Raw genomic sequence first — 14,091 nt, 5'->3', positions numbered from 1 at the left:
CTGACACGATCAGCCTGGCTCGCTATGGTTGATCAAGGAGACCCACCACTGCCGTCTCCATTCTCGATTTCCTTTTTATCTGTCGAAGTAATCTCTTACTTGGCGTTGTCTGAGACCTGTTATTTTCACTATGTTTTTTGTATCTGTGCCTTTTCGTTTCATCGTTGTTTTCACGTCACGCCGCTCAGTTCGTACACACTACATACAGTCAATCTGAGTATCTTATTGATCTACTGTTGTCCAAACAATGATATTCTGGGCTGCCATGTTCAACTCTTGGACAGAACCCGTGTAAAAAACTTTTCTTTACATAATATATAGATTCGTATAAGCACAGCCACTCTGTATCCATATAATTCTTGAGCCCCAGTGGAACATGATTCAATATTCGAAAGATTCTTCCAACCCGGCGAAAAAAATGTAATCACTTCCTAAAGATACAGATCGGGCTCGTTAGCCTTGCGTCGGAACGTGGAAGCCTGTAAAATAAGGGTAAAAGTTGGAGGACAAAGCTACAGGAGGTCCGACCGACATCGTTCAACTGATTGAGCATTATTACCCCACTAGATCACAAATATGAATTTGTAGCCCTGGAATGGGGCGGGGACAGACCTGACTCACCCAATTTGCCATTGGAATTGTCTTCGCAGCACTGAAAGCGACGAAAATTATGAGTAGATTGAAGTTGTAGCCCGTATCGGCAGCGGCGCTGCACAAATAAGCGTATTTCTTCCAGAATGCGTAATAGTCTGGGGGCATAATTAGTGATAATCAGTATAATACTTCACACTGCATGCACTTACATCGTTTGACCCAGAGATGATTGAGCGTGCCAAGCATGAAAAGAGTGAAAAAATATACACTTATATTACCGTAGCTCCCGATGAGAGTCAGTATGCACTTCAAAAGGAACTTCAATATCACATACTAATTTTCAAAGTTGTCAAAGAACACTGGTATGCTCCATAAATCAAAACGAGCCCGAGGCCATTTACGGTGAAGAAGATAGAGGATACATGGAGCGACAGCGCCCACCAAGAATCCATAAAGCTGGAGTAGTTAATGTGGTGAGTTGGGAAGAAAGCATGTTAAGCTTGGTTTACCATGGGTGTGTAAATGGCGTCGGCAAAAAGACGCTTCGGCCCGACAAGCGCAAAAGAAATACTCTGATTATTTAGCGAGATGACGGTTTGACCCTGGAGGGTCTCTTAAGCACTTGTCCCATAGCAGAGGGGACAACACGCACTGTCCATTGTCGATTGGGATCAGTAACCAGACCCTTGAGAATATCGCCCTTGGTCTGGCAGACCCAAAGGACTTGGACAACGTGATCAAGAGCCATCTACTTCATTCATATGTTGAGAGACTCACTAGTAGCATAACTGAAGAGATGTATCGGGAACAATTCGAAATGCGAACCAATACACTTACTTGACCGGAACGCCGACGCAAATGCCCCATATCTGGGCCAATAAAACTTTACGAGGAGGAATATGGAACTATTGTGAGTTGTAGACCTTCAGTTTCGAAGCAAGGTCCAATGAGCTTAAAACCCACATAGTGACCACTAAGCACAGAAGGTAGGTTCGACGCATTTATTGCGAAATCGATGATCACTCACAGTTTCATGTCAGCGAGCATACTTTGTGCTTCGTACCAGCCTATAACCATTGGTAGTCAGTCCCATAGCGCAGTGCTAGTAGCGTTTGCAATTCGTACATTGTCCGCTGATTACACGGTAACTCAAAGCCCCCACAGGATGTCTCGAACCACCAGCATTTATCGCGTACCCGTAAAAGAGCTCGTTGAAGTAGCCCACTTGCATCTGATAGCCACTGACAGAATATATAAAAGCTAACAGTAGAAGCGTTAGACGGCGAGTCACGACGGGATAATTATGGAAGTCCGGACCCATTGGTAGTACTATAACGGCGCCAATGGCAAGACCAATGAAAAGCATGTAGATCGGCATGTACACTGTATATGATGTTAATACTGGTCGCTACTGAGCGAAGGCCTGAAAAGCTTACAAACACCCTTCGCGGCCAGGATGATCAAGATAATGACAGGTACACTTCATCCTATGGTCAACGTCCATAGTCAAAAGATCTTGAAGAGACATCATACATGAAAAGAACAAAGTTCCACCATATCGGAACCGCCGGATACCGCCGGATGATTTCTGTCAATCTATCGTTGGAAGTGGGCTTCGCTTGGCGATAGGTCTTGAAAGTCCTCCAAAGATTGGGGCCTTGGAAAAGAGCGCAGGATACAAAGGACCCTAAATATGCGACATAGGCGGCGAAGTCTGAATCTGCGTTAATACAAATGAAGTATTTCGCGAGTGAGTGACCTACAGTTCCAGCGCAGTTGTGCTGACATCAACGGGGGGCCGATTTCTTCGAATAAAGTCTCGTTGAGACCGTAGCTAGCGGTTATAAGGTCGGCTGTAGGATACTAGATTTGATATCAATCATAGCGCACAGCGTACGAAGTATAAACACCTACAACGGATCCGTTCCTCAAATACAGTGCCTGGGACTGGATCGGATAGATTGCAGAGTCCCAGGCGTTGGTGAAGAACGCGACTGGAATAAGGATCCAAGCAGCTATGACAGAGGATGCAAAAATGTTCACTTGCGCCCAGTAAGGGTAGTAAACGCATTGGGATCCAATATTAGACCAATCGAGAGTAACCGTCAGGAATCCTGCACCGCCTAATCCTGAACCTACATCTCGTCTTAAACTAACATTCAAGAATGACATACTGAGGTCTCACCCAGGAATTGCGCTTTGGGGTTTTCGGAGAACCAGCAAAGGAACGCGAGAGATGATACGAAAGGAAATGCGTACTAAAATCACAGTGTTAGCTGCGCGTCGAAATCAGATGTTCTATTCACCTCTGGGAGAAATTGCCAAAGAAAGAAACCGAGGATGAACCACCAGAAGACTCGCATTTGTTTTTGAGCACCGACTGCATCTTCTTCTATCGATTGGCGCATCGCATTGAATACCGCGACTTGTTGAAGCGCTAGATTTATTCACGATAAGTGGTGGCCGAGTTTCAGTAAAGACAGATGTCAGATATAATACCTAGAGGAAACCTTAGTAAGGCCGAGTAAATGTGAGCATCTAAATTCCAAGCCCGACATAATCGAACGTACGGAGTGGTAGGGTTCTCCACCAAAAACACTCGTGCGAATGAGGCGAACGAGAAGCCGACGAAGACACACGACAGCTGAGGGTCAAGAATGTCAAATCGACGATTGAACCAAAGACTCAATACAGCACGCACCATAAATAAAATGGCGAGCTATAACAGGGATTTTAGCATGTGAGATAGTGATTAGGACATTGCAATATAAGCTTACCCATCCGTTCATTGCTACAGGAGAGCAAGTTGTCAATTTGAGAAATCCTAACACTATAAAATTACAGAGACTTGCGTTTATCATAGAATATCTGCAATGGAGCAAGCACGTAATCTCCGAGGTTGTTCATAGCTCCAGTGTTGGCACTATAGTCGCGAAATAAGTAAGGTCATTATTTTCTAGAGACAGACCAGACGCACGATAGAACGATAGCAACATGCTCCTTGATCGAGAACGGTCCTGGATTGAGTTCGAAAGAAAACTGGCCGAGACCAATTTGCTTCTGGGGAAGTGTGGACGCGAGCATACGGCCAAAATAAAGGGCGGCAATTTGAACGAAGTAAACTGTACGAAGAATCTGGGTTTGAGAATGACATAATTATGTATAGACTTACTAGAATACGGAACATAGGTCGTCTAGTATGAAAGTCTCGTTAGCACTGGCTGAAAAAGAGGCGAAAAAGCGTACTCTGAAGAAGCCCATTTGTGTGAGCCATCTAACATTAGCTCGACGTTAGGTTCAACGGGGAAATGATGATTGATTCATTCACTCACGCTCCAAGAGCAGTCAAAGTCCCAGACAGAAAGAAAAATCTGGAGTTATGTCATAGCAAGGGTGTGAATGGACCTGGATACGCGATATTTTACGATAGTTTCATACCTCCATGTAATCACTGGCATCGTAGGATCGTCTTCGAAGTCGACGAGCTCCCGAACTATCTGCGGGATCATGGCAGCAGCAGGGTCATTGTTTTCATCTGAGGAGCAAAAACAGTCGGTCAAAACTATATCACCGTAAAAGACATCTTTAAACACACCGTATTCCTCGATATCCTCCTTACTATCGCTTTCATTGTCATCCAACGCTTTATTTTCGCTGCCTAAATATTCTAATGCCTCGCTACCTTTCCCAAGAACCTTAGTAAGGACGTCGGTGTCCATGGTGGGGTTTTCAGCACGATCAACCATTGATGACGAAGTGACTTCCAACAGGCTAGAGATACCGGATAACACACACTTTTATATGATCCATGGTTTCTCCCTAAGTCAAATAAATGAGGAGATAAGTACTAATCTTCCGTGCTAATAACGAAAGCACACTGAACGATTCAATGTGGAGCCAAGACCATCTGATATGCCACATCATGGCTCGCATTCATACAACGAAGGAAGAGAGAAAGCAAGCAGCGTCGGCAATTACTGGTTAGATACCTGTGAAAAAGGACTGTGAGTTGCTGCGTAGATGCGTACGAGTCCGAACAATAATCATCAAGCTATCATCTCTCCTTCGCCTCACCGATGAAAGAACATACCCAAGATTTCCGTACGCAACTTCACATGTTCCGGATTAGTCACGAAACTTGGTGATTGAAGGGGAATTAAAGCAAGGTGGAAGAAGGTTGAGGATTCGAGAATATAAAGCGGCACACGGTCTATCATATTCAAATTTCACTAAGATAATATTCGAATGATACCGTGTATTCACTGTACCTTTGAGAAGCTACCTCTTATCGCGCTATCGACGCCACTCTACGCCACTGCGATATTTTTATGTAGAAGATTATTACGAGTCAGCGTTCAACGTGCACTCTTCCTAGTCGGGAGGACGCGGAAGTTGGTGGTAGTAAAGGCAGGATGTAGGCTGTAAACCAGAAGATATGGGTAAGTGTATACAGTCCGCAGAAATTCGTGAACTGGAGGGCACAGGCGCATGATTCCCTATGAGGCGTGTGAAAAGAAAAGACGCGTGGGCGATCGCCACGTGCCTACATGATCTCATAATAAGTATGTCAAAGCTTCTCATGAACTTCCAACCTGGCTCGTAGCTACCCGAAGAAGATGCGTAGATCTTCTGGGCAAGTAGATTGTTCAGGTGCTCTCTACCTCTTAAATCTGACAATGCCTATTTCAGCTTGATCGACTATTGTCTATTTTGTATTTCCTTCATGCAAATGATCTTTAAAAAAAGCACGACTTTAAAGCGTGGCTTGAACCGAAGCTCTCATATCACACAGTCCGCCATCCATCCGACTCCGTAACGGCAGTTCCCGACGAATTGCTGGGACTTTCTTTCCCCATTTCGCAAGAAGAGAGCGTCACCTTCGGTCATAGCCATGACTCGCATCTAGCATCCACTACACGCATTATGCTCGCAATTACATCTGCAACAATCTCTTCAAATACAAATGCCTCAAGGCTCCTCGAGGCTGGAACACAGATCCGAAAGCTCTGTTTCGCCTATCGATAAATGTCGCCCTCCTGTCCAGCTTATTTTGCTGCGGCTTCTTACTTACAAGCCACCAGTTGACTCGGGATGAAGAGCTTGATAAGGTTAGGCCCACTGCTGTTGATCTTCATCTCTTCTCATAAGTCAGTTGAGCTTTCAAAACTGCTCAATTGTGCTTCAACTTCATTCCTTCCCTTTCCCTCTGTAGTCCACTCGATTCACGATGACCACCTACGGACTTCCGTACTTCCTCGAAGACAAGACTGGAAGACTAACCGGATCGGATTTTGTGGACATCCATGATCGCTTACGACTCACTTACCGACGCTCTACCGAAAGAAATTCATCGCATACCGCCTATATGATCTATAACACTAGCGCTCATGTCTCTCATCCGCAACCTCTTATGGCTTTGGATTTTGGACCAGGGAACTCTCTAGGAACTGTGTCATTTTCATCGAAATTATGCGTATCAATGAAGAAGTACCTCGCGAAAGTGCCGTGTAAAGGAAGGTACGCCCGCTTGTCCTATCCCTTCCAGCATAGTTTTTCATGACCCTCCAGAACGTACAAATTCCTTGCTTCCGATTCGCAAGAGTACTTCTGGAGTTGGCGATCGCAGGCAAATCAAGAGTGGACCGTCTGTTAATCTTTGCTCAGTGTCCACTCCAAGTATTCATTCGACGTTGTACTCACAGTGCACGAATACGAGTGGATATCTCACGGCGTATTATAGTCTGAAGACCCCAGGAGAACCTCAGTACGAAGGATCTTCGGGATGCTCCTTAACAGTCGATGAATCATTCGGACATTTGGCCTCGGGTAAGTCATATTTCTACCTATACATAATTCCAAACCATCTGAGTTTTTTTTGGTAAAGAAATATTGGCGTCCTTGATGATATTGCGGCATATATCCGAATACAACCTGTGACTATTCGACCTCGCGCTTTTCACTCCTGTATTTCTGGTGCTCGACCTACCCTCACGAATTAACCGCACCGTTTTCGTATACGTTTCGAATTGTAAGTATAAGTGATGTATTGCATATATGTATCATAGTCATATTTCAGATGTACATAATAAATACCACCCAATTTATTTATCCAACAATAGTGACGTTGTTTTATGTACGTTCGTTAAGAATGCCAAGCGATAGTAGGCGATAGTCTCGGAAGTTGGAACGCTACTGCCTTGCGCTGTGTTCCGCTCTGTGTACGGAGCTTTTCATCTACAAATATTCCCGACTACCAATCACCGATGACTTCGACTAAACATTGTAACCCCTCTTGAAAGTAGTCGGTCAAATGAGCCCGGCTCGGTTCGTTGTTTCCTCGCAAAGGCTAGATTGTGACTCGAGAAGGATTCCAGGCTGTCCCGACGCATATGTAGACCAATTCCGAAAGCAGAGCTCATAGTTTTAGGAGAGATGCTGAGAGATGTGGGGGGAGTGCGCTCCAATTTTCAACCCTGATTCATACTCAATGTGAGACGCAAGTGGCTTCATTGAACAGTTCCCTATAACCCGAACTGAAGCGGGCTCCGCAACTATACACCGGCTTTCACCGCATAGGCTCAAAAGCGTTTCAGAATGGTGTCATAGGTATAAAAGGTTGGTCCCTCGAAGCGAGTTGCTCACACTCAAGAAGACATGTTCAATCTTCCCAGTCGTACTACCGTCCTCTGGATTGCGGTTTTTGGCTTGCGGTCTGTGTTCGCAGATCTCAATAATGACTTGACCGGTACCGGAGTTCGTGCTGTCTTCCCGGGAGACAGCAACTATGCAGCTGCCAGTGCTGCCTGTAAGTGTCTCCCGGTTCGTAGTCAGACGATTAACTTATTTGACGGCATATCCACCAGATAACCTCCGGTTCGTGTTCGAGCCATCTGCTGTGGCCTATCCAACGACACCCGAGGATGTATCTTCCATTATACAGGCAGGGATTGACAACAATCTCCAGGTAGTGGCTCGTGGTGGTGGGGTGAGCATTATATCTTAAACCACTATGCTTGTCGTCTTAATACCACAATTCCAATAGCACAGTTATGTGGCCAACGGGTTAGGCGGCAAGAATGGATCTCTCGTTATCGATATGAGTGGCATGAAGAATATTACCATTGATCATTCTTCGAATACAGCCGTTATTGGAACAGGAAATAGACTAGGCGACGTGGCTCTGGCATTGAATGCTGCCGGACGCGCAATGCCCCATGGAACATGTTCTTATGTTGGGATAGGCGGCCATTCAGGTAATCCTCATTCCGTTTCTTGACTATGCAGACGTCGGAGTCAATAAATTTCTTGCAGCATTCGGCGGCTACGGATTCACTTCCAGGCAGTGGGGTCTTGCTCTCGATACTATATTTGCCATAAATGCTGTCCTAGCCAATGGCACCATAGTGAGAGCGACAGAAGACTCGTATCCGGATCTCCTCTGGGTAAGTACTTGTATTTTGTTAGGCATCGTTAGTCGTTGACTCCCATTCAGGCCCTGAAAGGTGCTGCCCCTTCCTTTGCAATTACTACATCCATAGAAATCAACACATATGCTACACCATCTTATGCCATCGTTATGGAATACACCTGGTCGAACATGGATTACGAAACAGCAGGACAGTCCATGTATTCGTTCCAGAACTTCTCTCTTTCTGGTCCAGCTTCCCCTTTCGCCGGAGAACTTGTCATTTCAAGAGGGTCTGAGGAGGGCCAAGTCACATTTGGTTTTACTGGCGCTTGGTATGGCGAAGAGGGCTCTGCTATCCCGACTATCCAGCCATGGCTAGATACGATGCCTACGCCCACTCAATCTAGCTTAATTGGAGACGGTTCCTATATTGACACAGTCTCCCAATTATCTGGCACGAGTTTAAATACTTCCCAAGCAGCTGACTCCACCGATACTTTCTATGCGAAGTCTATCATGACTCCAGAGAACGATCCTATGAACTTGGAATCTTGCACAGCATTCATGCAATATCTTGCAACCCAAGGATTCCATTCGAACACGGTGAGTCACAGTCATAGCTTTTCAAAGATTTACCTTCGATAATTGTTGTTGCAGAATTGGTTTGTCGAAATTGAGCTTTACGGTGGTCCCAACTCGAAAATTCGCTCGATCCCCAATAATGCTACCGCGTTTTCGGGTCGTGATACACTGTTCACTTTCCAACTTTACGCATCTTCATCAAATTCTTTGCCGCCTTATCCCGAAGAAGGATTCTCCTTTTTGGATAACATGGCGACGAGCATCACTTCAAATATGCCCTCTACTTGGAGTTATGGGGCGTACACAAACTATATCGACGATCAGCTGGAAAATTGTATGATTCGAATTCACCAGTTCTATCACGCCCTGCTAATTGGTAATGCTTTATGCAGGGGAAACTCTTTATTTCAACGAAAACTACCCTAAGCTTCAGTCCCTCAAAGACCAACTGGATCCCCAGGGTCTATTCATGTTCCCGACTTCGATTCAAGAGTAATTCTACTGCTTAGAGAAAGGATTCGTAATGTTCGGACTACTTTTGCTATAAGCGAACAATTGGACTTTCGTAACACAAGGACTTGCATTGTATCATCAACACATTTATACTCGAGTATTACCATATTGATGAAGAACTGCTCAGGCGACGTTGAATATATAACGCTTTGGCCACTGCCTTTTATAGCACTGATGAAGAGATCGCAGTCTCGCAGAAAACCGTACCGCGTAAATGGTACATCTAATTTCGAAACCAGCTGTATTTCTGGCAGTCAATGGACACTGAAATCTCCTCCACCAGCCACCACTCCATGTCGACAAGATCCTTGTGCACGTTCCCTCATGAATCATGGGTCACTACACAATATTCAATTCTGCGGCGCATATGGGTCCGTACTTATGAAGAAAGATTCCTCATCATTATGAGAAGATTGTTGGGTTCTGCTGCATCCTGGCTGCATCGACTTTCCCACCTGCGAATATAGATATTTAACCTTCCGAAGTTCGTATCCTAAAAGGGTAGATTAACCTCAATTCTGCTCGGAAATTCTCAAGGGACTTAGTACACACCGACTAGCGGACAGCAGGTTACGAGTATCGACATTGTTCCCATGCCATCTATGATTGTCGACACAAGCTGGCTCTCTTCCTCGACACTGCGGGCTATATCTGGTACATCGCCAGTCCAACTTGAAGCGCCTCTAGACTCCGCCTTGATTGAATTCAATTCCCGTACGATCGCTTCGCAGGTTAAACGACTGAGCGTGCCGGCAAGAGGGTGACTACCTGGGTAAGTAAGCTCCAACGACGCGTACACATTTCTCGACGCATCTACAAGGCGTTTCCTCGCCTCGTGTACTACATCAAAGGATGAGAATATTGACTGGATGTTCACGCAAGCACAACCGACCGCCGCGTACATGAGGGAAAGCTTCTCTGAACAAATGAATGGAGGGAATGGGGATGACCGTGCTTCCAGCTCTTTGATGCACGAGATCTCGGGAAGCGAGGAATAGAAATTGAGTACAATTTGCTCAAGCCGCGAACACTCTTCAGAAATCTTGTGACGATCCCCTGGTATATGGCTCATTAGGAATTCAAGCGTAAACCCACGAATGAGGGACGAACCAGTGTCTATTTGTTTGTGTAAGTAGACAGCACGATGCAATAATATAGCTGATTTGCTGTATATCCCAAGAGAGGATGTCTCGGGTCGTTGTGGGGCAGTGTCATGCAAAAAATCATACAAGGTTCTTGCAGTGTCTTCCTAAATATGAAGATGAGCAATGAGAACGTACCAGAAATGAAGATTTAGAACTCACAGGACCGTAGTTCTGAGTATTCATTGGCAATGGAGTCCGAATTTCCAGATAGGAATCCAGAGATCCAAAGGAATTGCTAGGAGAACCAACTATGACAGCAAGCAAGCGCTGTATATAGAACACCGACCAAAACGCGTTAATGCGTTCTGCTTGATCCACGGGGCCTGTACAGGGTGGTAATCGTCCCTCAGGATCATCATACACTCCATCCGACGTAGGAATAATTTTATGAAGGCCATACGAAAGCACCAGAGAAATCGCGCCGTTACCATGGAACTCTGCCTCGAGGAACTGGCCCCCATGCACTAGATAAATAATTAAAAGGATTTTGGCTTGGATAAGGTGCATGACCTGTGTTCGGTTCTGGGCTCCAACTCCTTCTAGAGCTATGAATCGACGAGCTCGTCGCAGAAATGCGGTCCCTTTGGCCGATTTCCAAGGCGACGAGGAGATACGAAGACCCCATAAATAAACGCAAGCCAACAAAGCAGGCGACGGCCTTTGAGGATCACCTAGCGGAAGCGGAAGGAGGGCTGAACTGCGGAACGTTTCAAGATTGAGGAAGAATGCGAGTGTGGCACATCGACTGATGAAATTGTCGATCCTGCAATAGCCATTATCAGTTTGATAGAATGACAGTCTTGCAGTGAAAATGATTATTACAAATTTGCACGCTCATGGACCGGGGGTTCCTAAATGATACGTAATCAGAGGTAATATGCAACGAACAATGAAGGGTCGACGTGCAGAATCTGACGAGGAGTAGTCAACATCCAATGAGAAGACAGATTGTGTCAGGTTGCCTATGAGAGATCACTTGCTCAGAATCCGAAAAAGAAGAGATCAAAGAGCGGGCGTACTAGAATGAGGGGATTGAGGGGAGTCGAGACTGAGTGACAATGATAAAGAAGGGGAAGTCGCAGAAGAGCTCTGAGTTGGCACGTTCTTCCTAGAGGAGCCATTTGAAGTCTCCAATACTTCTATCCGCGCTAAAAGCTCTTCAATATCGCTTTGAAGGCGACTCGCTCTAGATGGTAGATCTGTATATTGACAATTGGCGTCTTTGGCACTTTCACTGCACGGACCACAACTTGGCTTGATACCATCACATTTCTGGACAGCGTATTATCAAACTGAGAGCTTTGGAAATTTGGACTGGCTCTCTCACTGACGATCTTCAAGTGTCTGAATGATCGAGAAAGAGTCAGAAGATACATCTTATACACGAACCAAGAACGAACACACCGACAGTTAATGCATGCCTTTCCTCTACGTAATGAATTTCCGTTTTTCCTGGAGCTACGAGTGTCGGCATTTTTGGAGAGAGGAGGCTGAGCAAGAGACATGGTCAATTTTGAGCAATGAGATGAACTGGAAGAAAGTCAACGACTTATAAACCACCTTCAGCGCCTGTTGACGAATACAGTGGTACCGAATGAATATTGCTGACTCCGAGTCCGACTCTAGAAGGGACGATAGATGATGATTCCAAAGAGTGCATCAATCGTCTGTTCAATACAAAGTGACTAAATATTAAAGTTAAAGGATAAGCCTGATGACGAGAAATAGTTCCAGATAGCTCCGCAATAGTTCCAGTGGGAGGATATGATCTGTGGGTGAATGAACTGACTGACTGAAAATGATTGAGAGAGAGTGCGTGAGTGTTGATTTAACCGCCGCAGGCCACCATTTCGGAGCCAAGAGCGGGGAAAACTATGTAAGATACTCCTAGATACTCCCAGTTCACACGGGACGCAAAAGCCATGGCAGTTCATTTGAACTGCCATTAAGGCATCCACTGTGGCATCTAGTTGTGACCAGTGACTGTCACGGACTGGCAGGGATCAGCGTCAGCCATGACTTCGGCATGACATGTGGTGTTTCACCATATTTTTATTTTTGTTGACTCTTTCTCAATATTGCATGTAAGTACACATTCCCTATGTGATTTAGTAAAGTAATATTCTTACAAATCATAAATATTATCTCTTCATTTCAAAGAACTTCAACTTTTCATCTCCAAGACCTGTATTGTTGGCTAGTGCAGCTTGAAGCACCTAATATTTTTACTCTCCTTACTTTGGCTGCTAGAGAGCATTGTTGGGCCCCAGTCAATGATATTGTACAAAGAAGACTGTTGATAACAAGTAATAGATAGTATATAAATGACTTGTTATAAGAAGTGCTCTTAATAATTATGCAGTTGTAATAACAACAGTTCATGCTTCATTTGGATCAGTAATAAGGACTGTTAATTATAATGAGATAAGGAATTGAATCCATGAGTGCTAAAAGAACAAAAACTCACCTGCACACTCCAGCTGCACCAAACTCATTCATTGTATGGAATATATTGAGTCACATACTATGATTACATTTTGTTGTGCAGCAATTTCATTATTTATTGATGTCTAACTGTAGCAGCCTTAGTAAGTTAAGTAAATTAATGGTGTTTTTAGCTTCAAACAAAACTAAAAAAAGGAGATGCAGAAAAAAAAGAAATGTTTTGCAAATGATTAGAAATTTTGCCAATCCAGGACTCTATAATAACTTTAGAGTCAATGATAGTGCTGTCCAGCTGAGCAAGTATTCAAATAGTCCATCAAGAAGTGCATTTATTGCATGAGATTGTTGCTTACCACATCTGTAAAACCTGGATTTTCGGCTAATAGCTGGAGAGCAGCTGACAGCGCTGTCCAGCTGGGAAAGCACTCCCAGCAGTTGATCAATACTGCTGGGAGTGCTTTCAAAGTTTCAGTGCTGGACAGCGCTCTCCAGCCAGTATCCTTGCTCTGGCGAACATCCATGTTTTGCAGATGCAGCCTCTACTTACAGATAATGTACATTTTGCCATTGCTTTGAGACCTTTCAAAATATTGCAGAAATAGTTGATAAGTGTAAAACTGTTTATACAGTTGCTCAGCTTATGTAACATTTGCACATTGTCAGCAAACCACCTCTGAGTAACAGAAAAATATGCATACCTGAACAGATAAATTATGCCTTACAAACAACTTCTACAAATATTTCAGCTAACAGAAAAAATCATGAATTAAATTTGATAGGTTCATCTTATAATCAACTCTATTATTTGAAGCATGTAGTGTGAGATAATGTTCATGTATGTGGGATATGTCTACCAGCCTGTATAAACTGGTTTTGTGGCTTAGTTGTAAAACAATTCTAACCTCAACCTTATGATGGTCTTCTTATACTGCATACATAAAGAGGATTGTTGGAGTAAACAAATGACTTGCAGAATTTTGGGACATAGCTTATATATTCAGCTTGGAATTTACATTGTTGTTTTCTGTTATTTATCAAGGTTCATGATCGAACGGACCGCTGCGCTTGCAACATAACCGGTCACGACCGGATGCCAACTGTGATCCCTTAATGGCAGTTCATTTGAACTGCCATGGCTTTTGCGTCCCATGTCAGTTTCGACGCATATCACGTGCTGGTCACAGCTGTGACCCCGCCAAAAATCTCAAGGTGCAACGAATTGGTCTTTCGAGTAGTTTTCATTTGAGTTATGCAAAAATTAAAACACAGGCACTGTTAACCTACTGCTTAAAGACAATATCAGATTTTCTGAGATTTGATAGTGAAGAATTCAGAGATGAGATAGCATTCTGGCAAGAGTGTCTAAACTAAGCGCCAAGTCCTTAATGGTCCTCGGTTCATATT

At 44.3% G+C, this 14,091-nt stretch overlaps 4 protein-coding genes across 4 annotated transcripts; 2 read left to right on the top strand and 2 right to left on the bottom strand.

Moving 5' to 3' along the window:
* Positions 1-512: 512 nt before the first annotated feature.
* On the bottom strand, positions 513-4,313 carry C8R40DRAFT_1059820 (OPT oligopeptide transporter protein-domain-containing protein; the record flags this gene model as incomplete). The annotated part of the gene is made up of 25 exons (XM_046225305.1): positions 513-563; positions 622-749; positions 804-877; positions 929-1,050; positions 1,104-1,196; positions 1,247-1,317; positions 1,372-1,382; positions 1,432-1,499; positions 1,558-1,567; positions 1,622-1,661; positions 1,720-1,854; positions 1,912-1,977; positions 2,031-2,074; positions 2,128-2,308; positions 2,358-2,457; positions 2,509-2,729; positions 2,780-2,852; positions 2,901-3,031; positions 3,151-3,278; positions 3,443-3,517; positions 3,572-3,716; positions 3,767-3,788; positions 3,841-3,868; positions 3,927-3,965; positions 4,033-4,313. The coding sequence occupies 25 exons, from the start codon at positions 4,311-4,313 to the stop codon at positions 513-515; spliced, it is 2,337 nt and encodes a 778-aa protein (XP_046080320.1).
* A 1,508-nt stretch (positions 4,314-5,821) lies between these two features.
* C8R40DRAFT_1059956 (uncharacterized protein) lies at positions 5,822-6,531 on the top strand (the record flags this gene model as incomplete). The annotated part of the gene is made up of 4 exons (XM_046225318.1): positions 5,822-6,123; positions 6,163-6,238; positions 6,297-6,420; positions 6,479-6,531. 4 exons carry the CDS (start codon positions 5,822-5,824, stop codon positions 6,529-6,531), a joined length of 555 nt encoding a protein of 184 aa, XP_046080319.1.
* An 847-nt stretch (positions 6,532-7,378) lies between these two features.
* On the top strand, positions 7,379-9,080 carry C8R40DRAFT_1163644 (glucooligosaccharide oxidase; the record flags this gene model as incomplete). The annotated part of the gene is made up of 6 exons (XM_046230389.1): positions 7,379-7,579; positions 7,637-7,847; positions 7,906-8,036; positions 8,087-8,605; positions 8,660-8,918; positions 8,977-9,080. 6 exons carry the CDS (start codon positions 7,379-7,381, stop codon positions 9,078-9,080), a joined length of 1,425 nt encoding a protein of 474 aa, XP_046080318.1.
* Positions 9,081-9,638: 558 nt separating this feature from the next.
* On the bottom strand, positions 9,639-11,747 carry C8R40DRAFT_1176889 (uncharacterized protein; the record flags this gene model as incomplete). Its single annotated transcript, XM_046232585.1, has 7 exons — positions 9,639-10,346; positions 10,402-11,005; positions 11,065-11,093; positions 11,131-11,204; positions 11,262-11,514; positions 11,574-11,586; positions 11,647-11,747. 7 exons carry the CDS (start codon positions 11,745-11,747, stop codon positions 9,639-9,641), a joined length of 1,782 nt encoding a protein of 593 aa, XP_046080317.1.
* Positions 11,748-14,091: the final 2,344 nt, after the last annotated feature.

The sequence above is a fragment of the Lentinula edodes genome (assembly GCF_021015755.1).
Source record: "Lentinula edodes strain Le(Bin) 0899 ss11 chromosome Unknown C8R40scaffold_57, whole genome shotgun sequence".
Lineage (NCBI taxonomy): Eukaryota > Fungi > Basidiomycota > Agaricomycetes > Agaricales > Omphalotaceae > Lentinula > Lentinula edodes.
The sequence above is the reverse complement of the archived record's forward strand: the minus strand, read 5'-3'. Positions and strand labels throughout refer to the sequence as shown.